The sequence below is a fragment of the Sus scrofa genome, chromosome 3 (assembly GCF_054392235.1).
Source record: "Sus scrofa isolate SSC_HxYL_T2T_F1_AM1 chromosome 3, Sscrofa_HxYL_maternal_Yorkshire_Landrace_v2.0, whole genome shotgun sequence".
Taxonomy (NCBI): domain Eukaryota; kingdom Metazoa; phylum Chordata; class Mammalia; order Artiodactyla; family Suidae; genus Sus; species Sus scrofa.
The window spans coordinates 92732636-92759886 of record NC_139385.1 but is presented as its reverse complement, the minus strand read 5'-3'; the positions used below and the strand labels follow the sequence as shown (position 1 = coordinate 92759886).

General features: G+C 36.9%; 1 protein-coding gene and 1 long non-coding RNA gene across 13 annotated transcripts in view; both read right to left on the bottom strand.

Annotated features, from left to right (window-relative positions):
- Positions 1 to 27251, bottom strand: part of LOC146404771 (uncharacterized) — a 1009186-nt gene that overhangs the window by 118506 nt on the left and 863429 nt on the right. The gene's annotated exons all lie outside the window — the stretch shown is intronic.
- Positions 1 to 27251, bottom strand: part of USP34 (ubiquitin specific peptidase 34) — a 256731-nt gene that overhangs the window by 3581 nt on the left and 225899 nt on the right. For 8 of the 12 annotated variants that reach the window (XM_085019077.1, XM_021087501.2, XM_085019078.1 and 5 more), the window contains 9 exons: positions 24237 to 24871; positions 21812 to 21969; positions 19794 to 19872; positions 18264 to 18390; positions 14872 to 14979; positions 12898 to 13002; positions 12657 to 12781; positions 11512 to 11635; positions 1667 to 1746 (listed from right to left, as the gene is read on the bottom strand). In XM_085019077.1, the coding sequence (XP_084875203.1) occupies positions 1667 to 1746; positions 11512 to 11635; positions 12657 to 12781; positions 12898 to 13002; positions 14872 to 14979; positions 18264 to 18390; positions 19794 to 19872; positions 21812 to 21969; positions 24237 to 24871 (1541 nt within the window). The remainder of the gene's footprint in view (positions 1 to 1666; positions 1747 to 11511; positions 11636 to 12656; positions 12782 to 12897; positions 13003 to 14871; positions 14980 to 18263; positions 18391 to 19793; positions 19873 to 21811; positions 21970 to 24236; positions 24872 to 27251) is intronic. The other 4 variants (XM_085019075.1, XM_085019082.1, XR_014841823.1 and 1 more) reach the window with 3 other exon arrangements.

Sequence of the window (27251 nt, the reverse complement as noted above, 5' to 3'; positions counted from 1 at the left end):
TGTCTTTAAGTAGATATATTCCTTAGATGATTTATATGTGTGTTTTAATAATAGATCATTTATAAGGAAGACAAAATGAACTATTTTTAAAAAATGGGATAAAGTTTAGATAATATGTATGTATATACTTATATATTTTATTAGAAGTAAGCACTGTGTTAAGTAAACGGCTCAAGGTCACCTAAGAAACTAGGAGTCAGGTAGGACCAGCATCCCGGTCTTCAGATCCTTGGTGTCAGGAAAATCTGCCTCATTCTACCAGTCATAGTCTCTGCCTGCTGCCTATGTTTCTTATACAGCACAGCTGCTTCTGTAGGGCTCGTAGGGCCTCTGGAAGCCTTAAATGGTTTGGCTTTGTTTTAAGGGAAGTTTTGGGGGGTGATGAATTCTGTGGAAAAAAAGCCAAGTAAAGATCGCAGTATACTGCAGAAGCAGATAAAGCAACAGGGAAGTAATGGCTGGTGGTGGAGTACAGAAACCAAAAAAAAAAAAAAAAAAAAAAAAAAGCCGTTACCTAAATCAAGAAGAATGAAAAGAGCAGCAGCAGTGGCAGAGAGGGGAAAAAAGCAGAGATCTGCTCCTATTAACTAAATAGACCACTCAGCTCAAAAACCAACTAGCAAGTTCTTTTCTAAATGTCTACTATGTACTAAGCCATATGATGAAAGTATAGTGACCTATCAAAGAGTCCTACTCTAGAAAACAAAATGACAATTCCTCAGGGAATAGAGATGAGTCAGATAAAGTCTCTACACTTGAGTTCTTCATTTGGGACAAGGAGATAGAGAAGCAACTATTATAATACCACGTAACACATCCATTAGGCGAATATACAAAGCATGACTGCCCGGGTAGGAGGCTGGACCAGACTGGATGTATTCCAGATACTAAGTGTTAAAGGTTTATGCCAAGGGAATTAATAAACTCATCTCTTCCTCTGGGAATGGGCAGGTGCACACAGGCAAGAAACCAGTAGTTTTTTCAGAGTCTAAAGACAGGATCTTTTATGCCTGATCCAAGAAATGAGCCACACCTTAGGATGAATCTGATTTCTCTCCCTCTCCCCGCCATTCTCCCTCCACAATTAAATAAGCATTATTTACGTGCCCACTTTAAGAGGCTGGCTATTAGATCTTGAGGTAGGAAAAGTATATATATAGCATTTCCTGTTCTCAATGAGATTGCTGATAAGAAAACAAATCCATCAGACTCTTAAACTGCTGTAAGCTTGTCGATAAGCAAGAGATAAAGGACAGGCTGCCGAAATGGTTTCTGCTAGAGCTTTTGGAATAGTGGAGGGGAGAAGAAAGATATGAGACATGTGAGGAAGAGCAAGAAGGGGCATATGCCTTCGTGCCCTAATATCTCTGTGTTTTAGATTTCTTCCACACTGTTTAACCTTTAAATGAGGAACTCAATTATAAACAGCAATTATTTGAAATCTCCTTTGTGATACAAATCTACAGAAGCAAAAAACTTCAAAGGGCAGCTAGATGCCTAATGCTTAATAGTTTAGTAGCTGTTTTTTCCATTAATACTATTTTACCTACCAAGATTCTAAAACATACCCAATTTCCAGCCATTTTTCAAACGGTTGTTCCTAAAATTACTGACCACATGGTCAGATGAGATGAAGACCAAATCATCTAAAACTCATTTTCTTTACCTGAGTCTGGCATAGCTCAGTCCAAAGTTTGGGGAACAGTGCAAGATGAAGTGGCAAACCTTCATAGGCAACTAGGACACCTAATATTTGAAAAGAAATCAGAATAGGTTATAATTATCAATTATACTACTGAGGTGTTAAACTGCAGGCACAATATTATAGCTATTTCTAGTCATTACTGCACATGTTCTATGTTTTAGAAATATATAAAATACTTAAAGAGGAAGAATTCATTCAAATGTTTTAACCAGTCAAGAACAGAGTGTAGCACACTTTGACTTTGTATCCCATACCTCAGGAAGGACCTGAGGCAACTTAAATCAATTCTTCTTTTTGACTATTAGAACAGTATCTGGGACAATTTCATAAAGATTACTGCAAGTGGTTCCAAAGCTTTCCAAAGATTAAGATACCACTCTGCTCATTACATAATTTATATGGGATAGCTAGACTGCAGTCGGGGGCGGGGGGGGGGGGCAAGGTCAAACAGGATATGAAGAATTAGAAAACATCATTCTTTCCTCTTTTGTTTCTCTGAAGATAAGGAGAATTAACTTTATGGTAGATTTAAGTAAACTTTGCTCTAAGTCTTAACAGCTTTCTAGACTTGTCCCTAGGATCTTCTGGGTGGATCATACTTAGGAAGCATCCTGCTTGGAAGGTCTAAGGTCTTTCTTCTTCTCGACTACAGATGTCAAGTATGTCTTTAAGAAACTTGTTCCCCTACCCTTTGCCTTCCTAGCTCTCTCAAAGCACAGTAGTTGTAATGCCACAGTCAGTCAGTCATAGGTAAATTTTACATCCTCCAATGCTCCCACACGCAGGGAAAGTATAATTATGGAGGAGAAATAGTTACCCTTCTCCAGTTAAGAAAGAAATTATGAGTAACATCTAAAGTTGACAAAACTTTTCTGTCAAGGGCCAAACAGTAAATACAAGTTTCCCCCACTTATGAAAGCTTTCATAAGCTGAAATAGCGTTAAAGCGAAAAAGCAATTACCTTTTTTCAAAAAAGGCAAAAATCCTCTTTGGGGTCTTTCACAAAAGTGAAGTGGCATAAAGCAAACTTTGGAAAATTGGGGGATACCTGTATTTGTCTTTGCAGCCTATTTAGTTTGTTGCAAAGACTCAACTTGAGAGGTGGTGTGAATGCAGCCATGGACAACACAAAATGAATGGGTGTGTCTTTCAATAAAACTTTAAGAACACAAATTTGAATCTCATGTAATTATCATGCATTAGAAAATATTTAGAAAAACTTAGTTTTAAAAAATCTAGAAAGTATAAAAACCCTTCTTAGCTTTAAGAAGCTCATTGGTTATACCAAAACAGGCAGCATGTAGACAACTGTTTGCCAACCTCTGTGTCAGACCATGGATTTGAGAACATCTTTGAGAAAGGGAAATCAGATCAGTCACCCAATTTAGTCATCCAAGGATGCCTAGACTCCCTCTTGCAGGAAAGCCTATTACATCTTGCTGTCAAGATTAATCCCTTTGTCAAGACCCAAGGAAACTATCATCTTTCTCCTTTATCCTAAACCTAATCAGGTTGGAGCTGAAGGCATTTATTTACCCATCCTAACAGCACAATTGATGTAAACAAACAAGGGCATCATCAAAATTGTTGGCTACAGGGAAGAAAGTGTCTATGCTCCCATGTCTCTGGATAATAATTACCCATAAAAGTAGAGTAGTGGTTGGAAATTTGGCTCATAGCCCATCTTTCCTTTGCAAAAAGAGGCTGCCTTTCCAAAACCCCATCATGTGAAAGCACGCCTTATACTATAATTTAAGTTTCTCTAGACTTTACTCCTCCCCCCTCCCCAGTTATTCCTCAAAGTAAAACAAACTATTCCTATTTTGCACAACTACTAAAAAGCTTGCACTATCACAATAAACAAAAAAAACAGGTCTTCTATGATCTAAAATTGTTTTCAAGTAATACTCAGATTCAAGTATCCTTATTTTACAAGTGAAGATGGAAATAAACATACTGATATCTATTGTGCTCAGTGTGTCAGATAACCACATTTACTTTTCTCATCAACTCTGGAACACGTCATGTTATCCTTATTTCCTCTGCTTTTTTTGGATGAGACAATTAGGCTCAGGGACCACGTAATCTGCTTAGTTTCAACCCAAAAGCCAGTGGAGTGATACAGTTAGTTCTATCTACCCCTCTCCCATTTATGATTCTAAAGCTCATAATCTTTCAGTAATCAGTGTTTCCACAAACTTTAGTCATTCATGTGTCATTTTCATTATCTATCCATCACCTGTACTGATTACTTGATACTGTTCTTAAGATTCATTCAGAGAGCTTTATACTACATTAGCCTTAGTTCAGGCACTACAACATCCAGGAAAATCATGGATTTGGTGTATGAGTTATATTTCTTTGTAATACAGTGAGATCCATTCATATTTATTAAAATGCAATTATCTTCCCTGGGACATCTTGTACGCTACACTCTGGATACACTGTGCCACTCACAGTGAAGTGAAGACACTTCTTTCACAGTCTTAACCTATTCCCTATCTAAGCTGCACCTGTTTGGGAAGGAAGACCATCCCTTCAGGGCAGGAGTTTCGGTTTCTTTCCAGCATTTTCACAAAGCACTGAGGGTAAGGTGTAAGCTCTGTGACTTAAGTAGAGGCCAATGCCATCCTATTCCACACACTCCTCTAATACTTTCTGGTGTTTCTCACTGGGTGCAAAGCACAGGAAGACGCAATCAGGAGCAGTCTCAGGAATACTTCCAAGCCCTGTCTCAGTAAACAGGATGAGCAGGGCTAACACATACTGGCTCCTGCATCACTTTCTTTCTTCATGCTTTAGGCATCCTTAACAGGGTCATTATCCCACCCCGTTCCACCCACGAAGGAATATACAATAATGAAAAGCTGCTTCAAACATATCTTTCTCTCATCAGTAGCACCTTATACTGTAGAAGCTGCTGGGTGTGTTATTAAAAGGCAACTGTTTTTAAAAACACTTGTAGGTAAAATGGTAATTCAGATGATTGCTGTTAGGATAAAATATTTCACATGTATATTTACTAGTTAGGGTTTCTCCTATCTGAATTGTGATTCTATAGGAGTACTTATCCCATCCAAGCAGTATTCATGGTAAGTGGGAGCTTTAGCCACAGATTTAAAGCTCATGGCTAATGTTCCACTGCAAGATTGACTCAAGACATCTTACCCTAAGACTATCACATTTGAGTCTTCTACTCCCCCTATTTCTGACTTCATATCCTAAGCAAGCTACTGTTGTTTATTCAGCTTCGCATGTAGGTTACTGGAAAAAAATCTGCTGGGCCTACCAAATAATAATTCAGATCCCTGTGTCAATTCTTTGTAAATTAGCAAACTAGTAACTGACCTCTGAATTATATTTTTGTCTATCAAATGTAATTACTACGTATTAGCCCAGGATAAATGGATTTGCCCTTGGTGGATGGCTAAATAATGGCTTTGAATGAGTGGAACTTGTCTGAAGTATATTCATCCTAAGAAGGTTTTGGGAAACAGCTAACCAAACCACCTTGATATTACAAAAAGTTGAAACATGAACAAGAGCTCTGCTTTTTATAATTTAAAATTTAATCTGTTTATAACTGTGCTAATTTTTAAATTCTAGACATTTTGAAGCTTATTGATTTACTAGGTACATCATAATGTTACTTGCGAAAAATCCTTGTTTTAATGCATTAAGAAAACTTAAAACTAATGTCAAATAATAAAGGTGATATTGTTTTATTTCTAAAAATTAAAATTATTTAATTGTACAATAATTATTTAATTATACAATAAAACCAAGGGATCTGCTACTTAATTTTACTTGAACATTTTGTTAATTGAGCATGTGCACTATGGTACCTAAAAAATTGTTTTGATTACAGAGTTTGCAACATCGATTTTCCATGTTTAAAAAAAATTTTTTTTTCTCAAATATAAAACCAATGAATAAACAACACAAAAAGACAACCCACAGAATGGGAGAAAATCTTTGCAAATGAATCGACTGACAAGGGATTAATCTCCAAAATTTATAAACAACTTCTGCAGCTCCATACCAAAAAAACAAACAACCCCATCAAAAAATGGGCGGAAGATCTAAACAGACAGTTCTCCAAAAAAGACATACAGATGGCCAAAAAACACATGAAAAGATGTTCAGTATCACTCATTATTAGAGAAATGCAAATCAAAACGACTCTGAGGTACCACCTTACACCGGCCAGAATGGCCATCATCCAAAAGTCTACAAACAATAAGTGCTGGAGAAGGTGTGGAGAAAAACTAGTACACTGTTGGTGGGATTGTAAATTGGTGCAACCACTGTGGAAAGCAGTATGGAGATTCCTCAGAAAACTAAACATAGAACTACCATTTGATCCAGCAATCCCACTCCTGGGCATCTATCCAGAGACAACCACGACTCGCAAAGACACATGTACTCCAATGTTCATTGCAGCACTATTTACAATAGCCAAGAATGGAAACAACCTAAATGTCCATCGACAGAGGAGTGGATCCAGAAGATGTGGTACATATACACAATGGAATATTACTCAGCCATCAAAAAGAACGAAATACCAGCATTTTTAGCAACATGGATGGACCTAGAAATTATCATGCTAAGTGAAGTCAGCCATACAATGAGACACCAACATCAAATGCTTTCACTGACATGTGGAATCTGAAAAAAAGACAGACTGAACTTCTTTGCAGAACAGATGCTGACTCACAGACAATGAAAAACTTATGGTCTCCGGAGGAGACAGTTTGGGGGTTGGGGGGATGTGCTTGGGCTGTGGGATGGAATCCTGTGAAATCAGATTGTTATGATCATTATACAACTACAGATGTGATAAATTCATTTAAGTAATAAAAAAAAACAATGAATAATCAACACAATTTAAATCTTACAGATTTTTTGTTTTGTTTTGTTTTTTTGTTTTGGTCTTTTGTTTTGGTCTTTTCAACGCCGGATCCTTAACCCACTGAGCAAGGCCAGAGATTGAACCCGCAATCTCATGGTTCCTAGTTGGATTCATTAACCCCTGAGCCATGACGGGAACTCCAAATCTTACAGATTTTTAACCTAGAAAATAAAAGCATCCCATAATTTTATCCTTATAGAGTATAAACATCTATGTGGTTTTTTTTTCTTTTTTGCATATACTGAGTCCCTGCACTCCCCCTTTTTAAGAATGTGGTCATATTCTGTGTATATATTATATTATATTGTTATATATATATAAAATTATACATTTATTATTATTTTTTGCTATAGCTGCAGCACCTGGAAGTTCCCAGGCCAGGGGATGAACCTGAGCCACTGCTGCAGTGACAACCCAGAGCTGGATCCTTAACCCACTGCACAAGGGAATTCCTCCAATTTTTCATGTGATCCAAGGTCAATTCCTCTTTTTATTGTAAAGACCATCTAATATAAATGAACTATGTTTTACTTAAGTAAGTTTTTATTGATGGACACTTGGTTTGTTCCCAGTTTTATTCAATACAAACCAAGTGAAAACAAACACCCTGTGTATGTTATTGTACACTTTTATGAGTAGATTTAGGGTGGATTCCTAAATATAGTATTGCTGGGTCAAAATGCACAAACAATCGAAATTGAAAATGCCAAACTGCCTCTCCAAACTGACTCCGTTATAAGATCTCCTCTTTCCCCCAACTGTTTTAAATATGCATATCATGTAACTTTATCTCACAGTTGGAGGGAAAAAAAAAAGAGAAATAAGTTTTGTTTGCTTTATTAATAAGGATGGACAACTTCTTATATGGTTACCAAACATTTACTTTCTCTGTGTGTGTGTGTGTGTGTGTGTGTGTGTACACTGCCTTGGTTCACGTCCTTTGCTTATTTTACTTAATGTTCTTTACCATCTTATTTAATTCTAAAAACTCTTTGTATATTGGCACTGGTAGCCACTTATCTGCTAAGAATGCAAATTTTTTCATTAGCAATATGTATTTTAATTCAATTTACTGCATTTTCAACATGTACTATTTTCAATTTTTATGCAGTCAAATTTTTCTATTCTGGAGTTCCTGTTGTGGCTCAGCAGTAACAAACCCAACTAGTATCCATGAGGATGCAGGTCTGATCCTTGCTCATTGGGTTAAGTATTGCTGTGAGCTGTGACTACTGCTGTGAGCTGTGGTGTAGTTTGCAGATGCACGTCTGATTTGCCCCTAACCTGGGAACTTCCATATGCCACATGTACAGCCCTAAAAAGCAAAAACAAAAAATTTCTTATTTGTTTCTGGGTTTGTATCCTGCTTAATATGGTCCTTCAAATCTCAAGGTGTGATCCATACGATCCTAAGTTTTTTCTTAAATACTTCCAGGATTTTACTTTTAACAAATATTTAACCCTGGGAGGTATTTTGACCTAAGGAGTCAAAAAGTAAAAGTCTTGTCCTTCTTCTCCCATACAGCTAACCAATTATCTCAATACTATCCATTCTAAACTACTGTGATAAGTTATCTTTACTATTTACCAAATCCTCATATATCCTTGTTTATTTGGGAGCTGTTTTTCACTGTTCCACCAATGTGTTTCCATGTTCGGATTGTGTGGTTTTAATCACTAGACTTTACAGTCTTTCTCTGGGTATCCAGGAGGAACTGGTTCAGGAACCTCTGAGGATGCTTAAGACCCTTAGGTAAAATGCAAGTAAAATGACCACAGTGGAAATTTCAATCTACAGTTGGTCCTTTGAGGATATGGAGGACTTTACATAAGAAAGAGGAGGGAGGAGTTTCCACCGAGGCACAGTGGTTAACGAATCCGACCAGGAACCATGAAGTTGCGGGTTCACTTCCTGGCCTTGCTCAGTAGGTTAAGGATCCGGCGTTGCTGTGAGCTGTGGTGTGGGTTGCAGATGCGGCTTGGATTTGGTGTTGCTGTGGCTCTGGTGTAGGCCAGTGGCTACAGCTCCGATTAGACCCCTGGCCTGGGAACCTCCATATGCTGTGGGAGCGGCTCAAGAAAAGGCAAAAAGACCAAAAAAAAAAAAAAAAAAAAAAAAAAAGAGGAGGGAAAAAACCCCTGTATTTGATGTTTTCATGCAAAAAATTTAAAAATGAGTGAAAGTGGTTGGGGTCAGGTCTGTAAGTGATACGGTGATTTATACTTTTTTGATACAGTTTTGAATTTTGAATTATGTATTAAATATCAAAAAGAATTTTAAAATGACTGTATGTTTAGTATTTTAGAAATCAATAGTGCCGGTATCATATTGTTCTTCTTTTTCAGAATTTTTCTGGCTGAATTCTTTTTAAATGTCTAAATACTGTGATCTCAGATATACTACTATTTCACATGACAGTCAGCAACTCTGTTCACCTCCCCTGAATTCTCTCCCCACATTTTCTGTCTCCCACAACTCTATACCTGACTGTCCTCACTTCAAGAGTACTCCAACCTTCCCTTTCTTTACTATTTAGGACCTGCAACTCTATCTCCCCTGTAATTCTAATTTACAACTATTATATAACTCCTTTTTATCCCCCCAACAAATCTCCTAATCCACTCAGTTACTCATAAAAGAATCACCACAGAGGCTTTTCCTCAAAACTGAAAACGACTTGCAATCCAATATAGGTGTTGACACAATTCCACATATGTTTATACACCATTCTGGCCCTTGGAGCACCTAGCCTCAAGACTCAAATGATTAAGGACATAATCAATTTAAACTTACCCTTTCCTCTCTTGTTGTCAAATACAATTTCTCAAAGAAACTATACTAATTAAAATTTCCAATCAACTCTCTGCTTCCCGTTGCAGTCATCAATGTGGGCTTTGGTTTCTCAAGCACTTTCCTAGTTGCTTCTCCCTGGAAATAGTCATTTCAGCTAGAAGAGGGAGTTAACTTTAAATACTGGGACATAATTTCTCCGTTTGGAAGAGACCTGAAGAAAGCACTGCTAGAAAGCATTAACTAAATTATAACCATGAAAAACTTCTTTCCTCTCACTTTGTTAAGATTTTGGTTTATTTCTAGAGCTGTTCTATGCAATACAGTAGCCACCAGCCATATCTGGCTATTTAAAATTAGTTTGGTTACAAAAAAACGAAATAAAAAATTCAGCTTCTTAATGATGTTTCAAGTTCTCAATGCTCACTCACATATAGTCAGTGGCTATCAGATTGTGGACGGTGATGCAGCTGGAGAACATTTCATTCTTGTAGAAAGTTTTACAGAATGTACTTGTGTAGAGAAGTAAATTCCATGAGGCAGCACAACTGCACTTCATGAGTAGAAGAGTGATGAGAGTATAAAATATTATGAAAATTGATTCAGTTAATGTGGACAGCTAAGTGTGTGTCCTTTCTTTCCTTCTTCCTTCTCCCCATGTTCAGTTTCCCCCAAACTGTGTATTTGTGTTGATGAGGAAGATAGTCCAACAGAGCAGAACACTGATTATTCATTACTTCCATTATTTCAGAGCCATTCAAGTAGATAAAATAGCTCCTCACCTAACTTCTGGTATATATCATGTGAACACAATTACTAAGAACTTTTCTAAAGGTCAGCATCTTTGTAAGTCTTCCTCCTTATCTGGGAGCAAGGCTGTGTTACTATAACTCCTGGATAGTTCCCTACTCTCCATCATTGCCACTGCTATGTTTTTAGCTTTTTACCAGGAGCAACAACCCAATTATATAACCATGAAATGGCCAATGTGCACATATTGGCCATTTCACCTGTTCCCTCCCCAATCTTCAGCTTCATGTATATAACATCAGCTAATGATAACAGGTGGAAGGAACAACCTTTCAAATCTGAAGGTGCTCTAATCACTTTTCTGAAGAGGAATTATCCCTGACAGCTGTTACCACTTTCTTCTCCTTAGAGAATGAAACCTAAGGTATGTTCACATCTTTGCCCTACATATAATAGATCAAAACCTTTTCCATAGGAAGGAAGGGATTGTGACTGAGAAGGAGCACAAGGGGCAACTTCTACGGTGTGGTAATATCCTATTTCTTGAGCTGGGTGGTGGTTCCACGAATATTTTACTTCTCATGCTCTGAAACAAAACTAAGGTTTACTGGAGAGGCTCCTGGTCCATCCCTAAAGATGACAGACTCATAGGACACACGCAGCCTGAGGACTCTGGAGGGATACATATTTTCTAAAGGCTTGCAGGCTGAAAAAAGTCACCCAAAGGGACAGTTCTAACAGCTCAGGAACATCCTCAGAGAGACAATATTATATAAAAGTAATAAAAGTCCCCCCCCCCAAATTCACTGATTTTTTTTTTTCTATTTCTCATATCCTCTTTTTAAAGTTTCCCTTCTTCTCACTCACCTCTCTGTTTTATGAAACTTACCTCCTAATTTACTCATATATGCACCTCTGCTTCACCCTGGCAAGTCCACTCAGCTTGCTCTTGTTGCCAGCTCCAAAGCACAGCTGGCACTATTGATCTCATCTTACCCTCAAGATAAGGGCTGGGGAAGTCCATATCTAAGCCTGCCTCCCTAAGCAGAGCAGTTTTTGGTTTTCGTTTTTAAATTCTGCTGGCCAGATGGAGGAGGACTTGGGCTTCTATGTATGATTAGCCCTACTCCACACTCCGTTGTAAGCCAGCCGAAACTCTGGGCAGAACTATTCAATGGAAACCAGTAAGTTGGTGTTTTCTTAATAAAAATTAAAAATGTTCCCGAGAATATTATTTTTAAACATTCACTTCAAAAAAGCAAAAAAGGACTGTCTCATTTTCTTCTCCCCTTCCTGAATGGCTAGGGGCTTAAAATAATTCAGTGGAATTTACTGCTCATCTTTTATACTTACTCAGCTTAACTAATGTTTCAGTAAATTTTTCACAGTTGATTGCAACTCGGCATAATAGATGGATGAATTGATGATAAGAAAAGAAGTAGTCTAGCAGCATACGATCATAAACGTCATCTTTGCCCTGAAGGTTAAAGATGATAAAATGGTTGCACTTAAATTGTATAATAAATTAAAGAGCATATTTTGTGCAAATGTAATAATTTTAACTAAAAAGCTGAATATTTAAATTCTATAAGAACCTAGTTTTAAATTCCAAGTTTCTAGTAATGGTATTAAGATCTTAATCGTCACAAGTTTATCTTCAGTGTGCAAATGCTATCAATTAAAATTACCACTTATTTCTATATACTTTAATAAAGTAAAATTACTGTAGGATTTTAAAATGTGACACTTTAGCTCTATAGATATATCATCAAGAAGAGTGAATTAAATCTGATTTTTGAAATTGACTCCAAATTATTTTTGTAGTGGTTACTACAAGTGTTAATTATTTTTAATATTTTATCTTATAAAAACTTCTAAATTTATTTAAGATCCAAAGATACTGGGCAAGGGAGAATGTAAATCAAGTGGGGTAAAGAAAGATAAAATGGAAAACTTGTTTAGAAAAGTGTTGGAACTAAGATATATTACCCTGTGTCAATGTACCTTCCCTCTATAATTTAAAATTAGCATTATTTTAGAGTAAGTATTAGAGGACAAGAATCAACTACAAATGATGATGAATCTATTAATCAGTGATAATTAGGCTTAAGTCAAAGGATCATAATTAAAGGGCAGTAAAAGAAGTCATTGATTTTATGGCAAAATATAAACAATAAGTACCTAACTTGACTTTTCAGGTTTAGATATATGACCCAGTAATAATTTAGCCTAGTGACAAATACTAATAAGACTTTCTGCTAGGATTTTTTTTTTTTTTTTTTTTGCGGGGAAAAAAACTTACTACTTGTGCTTATTGTTGATTTTGCAAATATTCAACCAACATTTCAGAGCACTAAAAGGAAAAAGTCCAAATGAGACTAATCTTCTTAGGATCCACAAAATGATCATTTAAGTCTAATACACTCATAACTGCCAGAGGGGAAATTTCAAACTACTGTGTACTAGAGAAACTTGGTTTCCCTGGCATCCCAACATACCTTACTGGTTTCCACCATTGTGGGCAAGAGGCACATATTGAGTTCAGGGCGCGGAGGCCGAATATTGCTTTTCCCTCCTATTAGCTTGATATTTTCTCGACAAGGGAAATAAGGTCCAAGAGACACTAAGGCATTAAAAGTGTACAATAAGAATAAATGGAAAAAATAAATCTCCATGTTTCAGTGCGCAGAAAGATTAAATGCCAACCATGATCAAGTAGTGTGCTAGATGAATACATACTTGGTATATTACTGTGATGGTAAGTACAATGGTTGTGTTGTAGAAATGGAACCAGAGTATGAAGAAAGTCATGAGGACTCAAAAGCACAAGTTCCTTGAGGACATCTGAAAATAAAAACACAGTATGGGTATTAAAAAATTGTAGTATGTCAACCACTACTTTCAAAATCACAAATCCTGTTGGGATGACTGGCTGCAGTGCAGCAGCTAAAAATTTTTAATGAGTCTAAATCTAAAGTTTTAAAGAACCTAAGCTCTTAATAATGGAAGAAATTCTGTCTGATTCTAATCAAATCTGGATTGGAAGAGTTACTAAGGACAAGAGGGAATATTTGGAAATCAAAGTTTAAAACTATTAAGAGAAGCATCATGGAGAAGTGAGTGCAATGAGGGAAAATTTTTTTTTTTTTGTCTTTTTGTCTTTTTAGGGCCACACCCTCAGCATATGGAGGTTCCCAGGATAGGGGTGTAATCCAAGCCATAGCCGCCGGCCTACAGCCACAGCAACAGCAACTTGGGATCTGAGCCTCGTCTATGACCTACACCACAGCTCATAGAAATGCCGGATCCTTAAGCCACTGAGTGAGGTCAGGGATCGAACCCGAACCCGCAACCTCATGGTTCCTATTACGATTCGTTAACCACAGAGCCATGAGGGGAACTCCAATGAGGGAAATATTTAATGAACATTGATGATGTAGCTTCAAAATCAACCAAAGCAGCTTATAAACCTAAGGTTCAAAATTCTTTAGTTCTTTGATGATCTAGTAGTTAAGGATTTGGTGTTGTCACTGCTGTGTCATGGATTTGATCCCTGGCCTTAGAATTTCTGTATGCTGTGGGAGAGGCCAAAAAAAAAAAAAAAAAAAAAAAAAAGTTCTTTGGATCTGAGACAGAATAGTTAATCTACTTTTAGTGTTTCATGGTGCTAGCTGGACTGATTCTTTTTTTTTTTTTTTTTTTTTTGTCTTTTTGCTATTTCTTGGGCCGCTCCCGAGGCATATGGAGGTTCCCAGGCTAGGAGTCCAATCGGAGCCATAGCCACCAGCCTACGCCAAAGCCATAGCAACGCAGGATCCGAGCCGCGTCTGCAACCTACACCACAGCTCACGGCAACGCCGGATTGTCAACCCACTGAGCAAGGGCAGGGATCGAACCCGCAACTTCATGGTTCCTAGTCGGATTCGTTAACCACTGCGCCGCAATAGGAACTCCCCGGACTGATTCTTATCCTCTAATCATAGGAATAAAGTTCATGATGACAGGCTACTGGCAGAGTGTCTGTCAATTAGAGGTTATTGCTATGTGCCCCTCTCCTCTTGCTGGAGAAGTATAGGCCATTAATTCCACAGATCAGGTCAACACTTGCCAGGACTGACTGCTTACACAAGACAGCCAGTCACACACGTCATTTTGAGAAACTGTAAATAAACAGTTATAATCTCTAAAGATGATTTAAATGGCTTCTAAGGAGCAAAAAATTCAATATGAATTTAAAACAAGGGGAGGACCTTAAAGAGACACAAATTATCATTTTATTATAAATATGCAATAAAAAGATGATATACTCAGCAGTCTAAGAACAGCTATTAGGAACCTTTAGGCAAAAGAACACACAGTGAAATAATCACCCTAAACCTTTACAATGTCAGTTCTATTCTAAACATCTGATGATTCTCCCTCTTTTATACAGGATCAGTAGATTTCAGAACTGCAAGAGATATGAAGATAACCTGAGGTCAACAAGCCAGATATATGAAGTGACCTGCCTAAGGTCACATAGTTCATTATTGGCATGTTAAGAAACAGGATTTGATTTTTTAAGGTTCTGTTGGCCAGTGTGAGTCACACATAAAAAATACAAATGTCTTCCAAACTCTATGAAGCTAACATTACATCTTACACACACAGTATCCCAACCCATGCCTACAATCCACTAGGTTTTTACACAGGTATATCTTCCAAGTCACTTACCTATACAGGCATTTCTAAGTTCTGGAGGGCTATAGGAATTAAGAAGAGTTAACAGTTTATGGGCAAATTCAATTCGCTCCTGCCATTGGATTAATGCTTGTTTCACATCTGCAAAAAAAAGCATACATAAATATGTTATTTGAGAACTTCCTCATAATTATTTTCTGTTGCAAACTACAGAATGCTAATAAAAATAAGAAATAAAAATTAATTACATAAACATCTTTGATGAAAGCTACGTTGATTATTTTCATGAGATGGCTACTACTGTTAAATCTGCTAGATTTTCTTAAAGCACACATTTTAGTGATGAGTATGTCCCATTTTCTAGGAACTTATATGTCCTTCAGAGTTCACACTATCTAACAGAGACACAAGAGAGATATATTTTATAGTTTATTTCTCTTGAAAATAGATGATTTAACCTAAGCCATGGAAGTTTATAGCAGGAGAACTTGCACAAAACTCATGTTCCTACTATACTTGGAAATATTTTCCAATCTTCTAAATCTTGACACCTATAGCATGCCTGCCTATTTTCCAGGCAGATATAAATAAACAAGAACATTCCAGTTTTATATCAGGTCATGATAAACATTTTCCTGATGGTTAGCTAACATCAGCCATATTTTCTGTACATAAGTTAGAGATAAAGATAAATCTTCTGAAGCATGTGGTTTAAAATTAGCTTTATTTTGCTCTTTAAGTGCTAAACTAACAAAAATAAGAAGCAGGATTCCCAACAATACATTAAAAGGATTGTACATCATGATCAAGTGGGATATATCCCAGGGATGCAAGGATTCTTCAATATCCACAAATCAATCAGTGTGATACACCACATTGATGAACTAAAGAATAAAAACCATATGATCCTCTCAACAGATGCAGAAAAAGCCTTTGACAAAATCTAACACACATTTCCGATAAAAACCCTTCAGAAAGTGGGCATAAAGGGACCCTACCTCAATATAATAAAGGCCATATATGACAAACCCACAGCTAACATCATTCTCAATGGTAAAAGGTGAAAGAACTCCTGCTGAGACCAGGAACAAGACAAGGATGTCTGCTCTTGCCATTACTGTTCAACATAGTTTTGGAAGACCTAGCCATAGCAATCAGAGAAGCAAAAGAAAGAAAAGGGAATTCAAATTGGAAAGGAAGAAGTAAAATTATCACTATTTGCAGATGACATGATACTATACCTAGAGAATCCTAAACACTCCACCAGAAAACTGTTAGAGCTCATCCATGAATTTGACAAAGTTGCAGGATACAGGTTTTCCTTTTTTTTTTTTTTTTTTTGTCTTTTGTCCTTTTAGGGCCACACAAGGGGCATATGGAGTTTCCCAGGCTAGGGGTCTAATTGGAGCTGTAGCTGCTGGCCTACAGCAATGCCAGACCCAAGCTGTGTCTGTAACCTACACCACAGCTCACTGCAATGCTGGATCCTTAACCCACTGATCGAGGCGAGGATTGAACCCGCAACCTCACAGTTCCTAGTCAGGTTTGGTTCTGCTGTGCCACAACAGAAACTCCTGGATACAAAATTAATACACAGAAATCAACTGCATTTCTATATACTAACGATGAAAGATCAGAAAGAGAAATTAGGGAAGCAAACCTGTTTACCACGGCATCAAAAAAAAATAAAATACTGAGGTATAAACTTACCTAAAGAGACAAAAGACCTGTACTCTGGAAACTGTTAGATGCTGATGAAAGAAATCAAAGATGACACAAATAAATGGAAAGACATACCATGCTCTTGGATTAGAAGAATCAATATTATCAAAATGACTACACTACCCAAGGTAATCTACAGATTCAATGCAATCCCCTATCAAATTACCAAAGACATTTTTCACAGACCTTGAACAAAATATTTTAAAGTTTGTTTGGAAATGCAAAAGACCCAAAATAGCCAAAGACATCCTGAAAAAGAAAAATGGAGCTCGAGGAATCAGGCTCCCTGACTTCAGGCTATACTACAAAGCTATAGTCATCAAAACCATATGGTATTGGCACAAAGACAGATGTACAGATCAGTTCAACAGGATAGGAAGCCCAGAATTAAACCCACGCACCTACAGTCAACTAATCCATGACAAAGGAGGCAAGAATATACAATGGAGAAAAGATAGCCTGTTCAATAAGTGGTGCTGAGCAAACTGGACAGCCACATGTAAAAGAATGAAATTAGAACACTTCCTAACACCATGCACAAAAATAAACTCAAAATGGATTAAAGACCTACATATAAGACCAGATACTATAAAACTCTTGGAGGAAAACACAGGCCAAGCACTCTCTGACATAAACAACAGCAACATCTTCTCAGATCCACCTCTTAGAGTAATGACAATAAAAACAAAAATAAACAAATGGGACCTAATTAAACTTAAAAGTTTCTGCATTAGCAAAGGAAACCCTAAACAAAACGAAAAGACAACGCACAGAATGGGAGAAAATATTTGCAAATGAATGGAATGACAAGGAATTAATCTCCAAAATTTATAAACACCTCCTACAGCTCAATACCAAAAAAACAAACAACCTCATCAAAAAAATGGGCAGATCTAAACAGACAATTCTCTAAAGAAGACATAGAGATGGCCAGAAAACACAAAGATGTTCAACATCACTCATTATTAGAGAAATGCAAATCAAAACGACTCTGAGGTACTACCTTACACCAGCCAGAATGGCCATCATCCAAAAGTCTATAAACAATAAGTGCTGGAGAGGGTGGGGAGAAAAAGGAACCCTAGTACACTGTTGGTGGGATTGTAAATGGGTGCAACCACTGTGGAAAACAGTATGGAAATTCCTCAGAAAACTAAATAGAATTACCATTTGATCCAGCAATCCCACTCCTGGGCATCTATCCAGAGAAAACCATGACTGGAAAAGACACATGTATTCCAATGTTCATTGCAGCACTATTTGCAATAGCCAAGACATGGAAACAACCTAAATGCCCATCAACAGAGGAGTGGATGAAGACGATGTGGTACATATACACAATGGAATATTACCTAGCTATTAAAAGGAATGAAATAACAGCATCTTTAGCAACATGGATGGACCTAGAAATTACCATGCTAAGTGAAGTCAGTCAGACAATGAGACACCAATATCAAATCATATCACTTACATGTGGAATCTAAAAAAAGGACACAATGAACTTCTCTGCAGAACAGATGCTGACTCACAGACTTTGAAAAACTTATGGTTTCCAAATGAGACAGGTTGAGGGGTGGGGGGATGCACTGAGGGTTTGGGAAGGACATGCTGTAAAATTTGGTTGTGATGATTGTTGTACACCTATAAATGTAATAAAATTCATTAAGTAATTAAAAAAAAAAAAAAAGAAGGATCATCCAAACCTTTTCTCTGAAGATATGGGCGTGTAGACTTCAAAACTGAAAGGAATATTGACAGAAGTTCTACCAAGTCTCCAGTCACATGGCAAGCTGTGGCTTCATGATACATCATGTGAAGTGTGTTGAAAGACTATAAGTGATTTAAAAAAAAAGGAAAATGTCATTTAATTTTCACTTTATTGAGCCACAAAATGGTACTGTTCTTCCTCTATGATAGGTGTTTTCAGACTCAGATTATGTGTATGAATCTGTGCACAAAGCAAACGTATTTGCTTTCTTTCTTTCTGCTTTTTAGGGCCACAATTGCAGCATATGGACGTTCCCAGGCTAGGGGTCAAATCAGAGCTGCAGCTGCCAGCCTACACCAGAGCCACACCAATGCAGGATACAAGCCTCGTCTGACCTATAATATAGCTCACAGCAATGTCAGATCCTTAACCCATGGCATGAGCCAGGGACTGAACCTGCATCCTCATGGATACTAGTCAGGTTCATAACCTGCTGAGCCACAATGGCAACTCCCAAATGTACTTGCTTTCTATCCGCAAGTCAAATCCTCTCATTTAGTTCTTTTAAAATACAAAACAGGAGTTCCTATGTGTGTATTAGTCACAATTTACAGCTGAAAATTCATAGCCTAGAATCTCTGGTGGTACATAAACTTAACAATGTACTTTGTGTGGCATTTAAGTTCTAAGCTATGAGGATAGGAGTCATGTCTGTCTTGCTCACTGCAATAAACCTAGCACTTAGCACAATGGCTGGCACAGAGCAGACATATATACATCTGTTGAATGAAATTCTCACTATTCTTCACATACTTTTATTTTAGCCAAACAAAATACTTGGCATTTGTTGAATACAACTAACACTCTCTTGCCTTTGTGCTGATTAAGTCATTCATCTAAATGCTTTCCCATTTATCTCATCAAGTCCAGCTTCTTCAAAGTGCAGCTGCACACATGTTGTATTCCTATCCTGTAATACCATTAACTGAAAAAAAATATCCTACCTCGTAATTCCCACGGGGCACTTGGCATGTACTCTTTCACCTTATCTCCATTATAAGACTAAAGGGTATGAGGCACCTCTGTAGACTTAAAAATCATCTTACAGTTGTGGATGTTCAATAATTATGAGAAGAATGAATAGCTGATTTTAACCACCTGTACTAGTCTCACTAGCCTCTGATGATGGAACTCTAATAAGCGAGCTGCTAAGAAATTATGTGTGTCCTCAATTAAATCATACAAATTCTGTTTCTAGTCTCACAAATAAAATGAATAAAACTAGTCTCTTTCAAGTTGTTCTAAATACAAAATGAGGGGAAAAGTAAATGATTATTGTGGAAAAAGAAAACAGCACCCTAAAAACTATGAACTAATTATTCCTGGAATATAAATTAGTATTTACTGATCTGCATATTTAAAATCCAGACACCTATAAAACAATGTACCATAAACTCTATCCACAAAACAAGTTTTGGTGAGAACATTAAAATAAATCTATAGTAAAATGCAGTAAAATATTTACCTCAGTCATCAGGATCAACCCTCGATTAAATACCACAAGAAGTCGGTCTTCATCAGATTCTAAAAGTATTCGGAAGGCACTAGAAAAATAGAGTTCAATTTGAGAACTCAAAACAGAATACTCAGGTGATTAAAAAATTAAATTGTCATGAGGCTCTCTACTTTCTAAAAGAGATAGCTACATCTATTTCTTAGTAACATAATATTAAATAAGAAACCCTCAATGCAACTTAGAGAAAAGTTATGTTGACTAGTATCACACTGTTGAACACTTAATTCTCCACAACTGTGGAAGAGATGTGATGGAAGCATTTTATTTATTTATTTTGGGTCGCATCCACGACATACGGAAGTTCCCAGGCTAGGGGTCGAATAGGAGCTGCAACTGGCAGCTCAGGCCACAGCTGCAGCAACACCAGATCTGAGCCGAGTCTGCCACCTATACCACAGCTCACAGCAATGCCAGATCCTTAACCCACTGAGTGAGGCCAGGGATTGAACCTGCATCCTCATAGGTACTAGCTAGGGTCTTAACCTGCTGAGCCCTGATGGGAATATTTTTAGTTTCTGCAGAAACAATGTTTCTTTTTATATGGGGTTTATCTTCTATATTATGTTAGGTTCCACAAAGTAAAATGCACTTGATATTATCAAAACACTCATGAGCTGGTTACTGAGAAGGGCAACATGAAGGGGAAAAATATATGTAAATCATCCAAAAAATAGCTGTATTACTCTTATTAACATACTTTCATTATTAGACACTGTGAAGTGCTATTACACAGCACAACTGGAGAAGATGTTTTCTTTCCTACTTTATTTTTTGTCTTTTAAGGGCCACACCAGTGGCATATGGAGGTTCCTAGGCTAGGGGTTGAATCTGAGCTATAGCCCCTGGCCTACACCATAGTCACAGCAACGCAGATCCGAGCTGTGTCTGCGACCTACGCCACAGCTCATGGCAATATCAGATCCTTAACCCACTGATCGAGGCCAGGGATCGAACCTGCATCTTCATGGACACTAGATTTGTTTCTGCTGAGCCATGACAGGAACTCCTTCTTTCCTTTTTTAAAGAAATAATTGGGAAAGCTCCCAATCTTTATTTGAAAATAAGCTTTAAGTAGTAAATCTTGGGAAAATAATGTTTCAAAATTAATGTCAAAATTTTTAAAGAGTTCCTTTAAAGAAACTTGGTGAAAGCACTGTTAATTTCATTTTGTGTACTAATCAAGATTCAAATTTAAAAGTTTTCTGAAGAAAATAATATGAAATAACCTTATCTTGGGTTGATTGGCTTAAGATACTGAAATATTCAAAGAAACCATTGAGCAAAAAATGTGTGCCTAATAAAGAATATCAGCCCTAAGTCTTATATGTAACATAAAGAAATCAACCTACATTTTATTTCTACAGTTAAAGGGAATTAAGTGTAATTTGTAGCAGCTCCCTTATAGCCATTCAATATTCAATACCTTCTGTTGTGCTGTACAATTAACGGTAAAGATCATATTTTGTTATTTTGGCTATATATGTACTAAAATTCCTATAGTACAATAAGATAGGAAGATCTGGGTTAAATAAAATGAAAAACACATTGATAGTGAAATTTATCCAAAGATGGAGTAAGCTGTCTCTTCAGCTCACCAGAACTGAACTGTCCAAGCATAAGTGAGGATAAACTGCCATAGAGAAGAGGATTCAAGTTTTAGGTGGAAGACTGTACATTAAGGTTCCCTCCAACCCTAAAACTTTGTGATTCTGATAAAACATACACAAACAATCCAAAACCAAATTAAAATAAAAACTACTCAAAGTAGCTCAGTAACTCTCAAAGTATAAATTCCTCCAAGGTAGTCTAAAGGTTTAAATGTTTCCTCAGTCGGCTTAAAGAACTGGTAAACTTAACGGTTGTAAATAATTTAAATTATCCCTTTTTTAAGTGTCAAAATGATGGTTCCCATTCCCTCACTTGGATAAACAATATAAACCAAAACATACCAGAACATATCTTTTTACCTTATTAAAGTAGTCCAGCAGGATCGGCCATCTAAGCAACGTAAGTAACAGCTTATGGTTGTTTTCTTAAATTGTTTAATATCTTCTAATTCTTCTTCTCTCATATCTGGCCTCTGAGCTATGAATAGCTGCATCAGGTTAAATAGTTCTTCCACTGCCTAAAAAGGTTAAATAAGCATGATGATGACCTTTTAACCTTACAACATCTTATGACATCGGCTTCTCATTTCTAAATGTTGTTATGCTATTAGCCAGCTCTTAAGTACTAGTTCTGTAATTTCAAAGTATGTCCAGAAATGCTATGCCAGTCCTTTGCCCCCTTTTCCATAATAAATGGGAAAGCATTACTTTGTCACAAAGATTTTACACCTCTCAATTATACCTGAATTAATACTGTTTCTGAAAAATTATTATCCTTATTAAATACTAAAGGTAATTATTTATAATCTGTTTAGGCTTATGGATAGTCTAGTTCAAGTTACCTGATGGATGAAATGTAGGAACTAATATTTTAGTAAAATCAGTAGCTGTGATTTTATAAACTCATTTACTTATTGGGCATGTAAAGAAAGGGTTGTTCTTCACATACCTATCAATGAAACGAAACCCCGACTTCTTATTTTTCATGGCAAAAATTGATTTAAGCATCATTTTCATAAAAATCTCTAATAGTTAAGTTCTAAAGTAAAGATGTTACATTTCAATGTGAAGGGCAAGAAACAATATTAAGGGATAAATATTCTAACTCATCCAACACTCATCAAAGTATGTTTAACTATGGACATCACGCTTAGTAACTAAAGCACGGATTTTTTATGTGAATGCGATAGAGGTAAATCCACCGCATCTTTGACTCCTAAGTTAGGCAGATTTTCATTCTTCTCCTTTTATATTCTTGTTACCTTTGATTTGAACCTCTTTTGGTATTTAATATACTCACTTTCTTTCCTTCATTATGGGCATTCTAACTTTCCTGACAGGAAATTAGGTTATCTTTTTCTAAACAATTCACTACATTATATCTAAAGGACAGTTAAGGTCCTTTCTTCAATAGGAAAATGTAGCACACAATTTAAGGATACCATACTTAAAATATCCTTGATTACAGCCATTTGATCAAACTCTTCAGTAAACGCTGAACATCTTGAAAAAGTTCTTATTCCTACACTCCCATCACTACGTTTATAGCCTCTGGGTTGACAACAGCTTGAAAAAGGGTTCTACACTCTGCTTTTCAACCCCCTTCCAAGACTGATACCATCCTGGTGTAATCTTCAGTTTACAACAAATAGTAAGAGGCAACAATGAAAAGAAATATCGAGGAATGACAGCTTAACGTGGAGAGGGGAAAACTAAATATATAACCTATAGTCTGCAGAGAAAAAGGGATCTTATTTATTTATTTATTTATGTATTTATTTATGTCTATTTGCCATTTCTTGGGCTGCTCCTGTGGCATATGGAGGTTCCCAGTCTAGGGATCTAATTGGAGCTGTAGCCACCAGCCTACACCAGAGCCACAGCAACACAGGATCCGAGCCTCGTCTGCGACCTACACCACAGCTCACGGCAACGCCTGATCCTTAACCACTGAGCAAGGCCAGGGATTGAACCCGCAACCTCATGGTTCCTAGTCGGATTCGTTAACCACTGCGCCACGACGGGAACTCCGAGAGGCCCACCTCTTAACCATCATTCACGTGAATGCAGTGTGTGTGGGGGGAAACCCTACCAAAAACCCTTATCAAATACTAATGTTAAGATAAAATATTGTCTAGCATATAGCTTAGCACAGCACATAGATCATGATAATAAATATCTAAATAGTAAATACTTTCTTAAACCTGTACCACAAAGCTCAATTTTTTCATTAGGTGCATATAAAAGACTCATTAACAAAACCACAAACTAGAATAGATTAAGTTCATTCAGAGGTAAAATTTCAACATCAACCTAAGAAAAATTATGCACACTTATTTTATTTTTTTTGACTTTTTAGGGCTGCACCCGCAGCATATGGAGGTTCCCAGGCTAGGGGCCCAATTGGAGCTACAGCTACAGGCCTACACCACAGCCACAGCAATGTCAGATCTGAGCCTTGTCTGTGATCCACACAGCTCACGGCAACGCAGGATCCTTAACCCACTGATCGAGGCCAGGGATTGAACCTGTAACCTCATGGTTCCTAGTCGGATTCATTTCTGCTGCACCAAGATGGGAACTCCTACACTTATCAATTTTATAACAATATTTTAACAGCATTTTATACATGTATTCAAGAAAACAAATATACTTTAAGTCTTTAAGAAAGAATGGTTGAAATTAGACTACACTCCCATATTTTGTCACTACTTCCCACAAGGGGGAAAAACAAGTGTTTCCAATCAATTTGAGGAAACAGATACAAGAGTTATAGTTTACTTACTCCAGGGTATTGGCTGGCATGTGGTGTAAGATTCTTAAAGGCCCACTGGATGTTCTGGTGAGAAGCCAATTGTCGTGTAAATGCAGGAGACTGCTCACAGCAGAGTCTCAGAATGCCGTAGTAGGCGGGCAGCATCCCACGGTTAAAAAGCACCACATCCTGATCATCATGGTCAGCAAGGATGTAATTGAAGGCAATGTTCTTGGTTACCACTGGGTTCTGAACAATAAGGCGGATATTCTCTGGACAGTCAGCACACACATTGTACCAAAATGAAAGCAAAGCCTGTTTATTGTGATTTGTAGCTATTGCTGGCTCAGAAAGTTTAGGCTGGAAAAGGTTCCACAAATCCATGAAATATGTGGAAAACATCAGCTTCTCAGTTTTGGAAATTAAACAGTAAGTCATAAAGCTAAAATAGGGCACTAGCTTTGTAGTGCCATGAACAGCAGCATCAACATAAAGTTTGGCTCTTGAGAGCAAACCAAGGAGCACGTTGTAGACCTGATGTAGGACTACTGTTGTGTCTGGACTGAGTGGAAGGTCACGGGTTGGGATGTGCAAAGACCTTGTTGACCGGAACATCTGGCGGAATGAATTGCTTGGTATAAGGGACACCAGAAGATAAGCTGCAGCTATAAAATGTAAAACAAAACTGTCAGATGCTTACAAGATTATAAAATAGATTGAAGAGCAGTCATTAAACACAAAGCCACTCTTCCCTTTAAAATTAAAATGAATAAAAATTAAGGGACATGAACATTTTAAAAAATATCTTTCTGCTCTACCACTGATACCAGATAAATATCCTAAGGAATGAAAAAAAAAAAAAAAAGATGTCTTCCATTCTGTCATTGCTCTTTTTTTTTTTTGATCGCACCCAAGCATATGGAAGTTCCTGGGCCAGGGATCAAATCTGCACCACAGCAGTGACCTGAGCTGTTGCAGTAACAACGCTGGATCCTTAACTCGCTGTACCACAAGAGAACTCCTGTCATTGTTATTTTTTAAGTGGTGACAACAATCACTTTAACAGAAATAGTTTTAAACCTCTTTTGTTTAGCTTTCTCAAGATGTAGAACATTCCCACTTGTTTTATTTCATCTCACAAAATATAGCTTAACAGGAAGAACACAGCGTATGGTGCCTGAAGATCTACCTAAGGCTGTCTAACCATTAATTCAGGGTTTTAAGTTTTCTTATTCTTTATAAATTATTACAATTTAGCATTATTTTATAGATAATGGTCAAATTACTTAAGTTACAAAGATCTACCTAAATGTTTCTTATGGTATAAAGATTATATATATGGCAACTAAAGAACATTAACTCTGAAAAATGATTGTCTTCCTTTTGGTTTTTATTTTTTGGCTTTTTTAGGGTTGTACCCTTGGCATATGGAGGTTCCTGGACTCGGGGTCAAATCGGAGCTACAGCAACTGGCCTATACCACAGCCACAGCAATGCCAGATCCGAGCAACATCTGTGACCCACACCACAGCTCATGGCAATGCTGGATCCTTAATCCACTGAGGGAGGCCAGAAATTGTCCTCATGGATACTAGTCAGATTTGTTACTGCTGAGCTGCAACGGGAGGTGAACTCCCTGGAAAATGATTACGTCTTCTAGGCTAACCTGAATCCCTTCCTTCAACATATCTGAAAAATGTTATTAAGCCTGTGGTATAATTCTAAGGGTAATAACTCATTACTTGAGCCCATCTGTAAAAGCAGTTATCAGGAGCAAGGCACTGAGCTAGGTACTTTATAAATATTATCATTTAATCCTCACAATCATCCTGGAGGTAGGTGATGTTACATTGGAAAAGCTGACTCTTGGAGAAGCAGAGACCAAGGTCACACAGATAAAGGAGGGGAACCCAGATTTGGCCTTGAGAAATGATGATGATGATGATGATGACAACGACAATAAGATAATGGTAACATAACAAGAATGATAATGCTAAGAACAAGAAATGCTAACATTTACCAAATGCTTACTTTTAACATCATAACTTAATGTAGTAGGTACTACTTTTATTAGCTCTACTTTTACTCAGGCTTAAAACAGTAAGATTACTCCATTTTATACAACTAGCGGCAGAACTAGAATTCAAACCTAGATTGTCAGACTCACAGGTAAATCCTCTTAACAACATTCACCACAGAGCCTCCTCAAGGTCTCAAATGCTTTAATCTCTTCAACACACCTGCCAATTCTGTCTGCCACTAATCTACCTATAATTTGATAATTTCCATAGTATTGCCAAAGCATATAAAGTTAAGGTTTCTAAAATTAATTGTATTATCTTAAAGATTTATTTCAAATTAAATTTTATTTGTGCACAATTACTTCATTTCTACATCTTTCGCCACCTATATATTAATGATTAGTCTGTTTTCAGTTAGGCCCAATTTGGTATGTGTTTCAAATATAAAAACCTGGCATTTAGGTGTCATCTTGATCAATTCTGTATAAAACTGCAATTAATAAGATCATTTGAATAAAAAAAATTTCAGTTTAAGTTACATACTTTTACCCCAACATTTTGAAAAAATTCTGAATACAGTGAAAGGTTAAAAACATTACTAAATAACGACCCATGGACCTTTCATATAAATTCTACACTTGTTTTGTTTCATCACATATCTAACCGTCTATTTCTATAAAACATATGTGCTTTTAAGTAAAAAGTAAGTTCTGATAGGACGAAAAAACACAACTTTTAAATTATGTTTAAGAACAATTAAGAAGATCGGTATGGAAAAACAGAATCTTGCTAAAGACTGCTTGGTGGTATGACATAAGAGTTCCTGGCTCTAAAGAACTTAGAACAAGTTCTACTTTGCTTTCTATGTGGCAACTCAACTATTTTTTTTCAACTATTTTAAGACACCTATCACGTCACCATTTTTTTTTTCTTTAAACATTCTCATTCATTCCTTAAAATAATTTTGTAGGATTTAAAAGTATTTCTCCGTAGCTTTTCTTTTTTTGGTCTTTTTTTTTTAGGG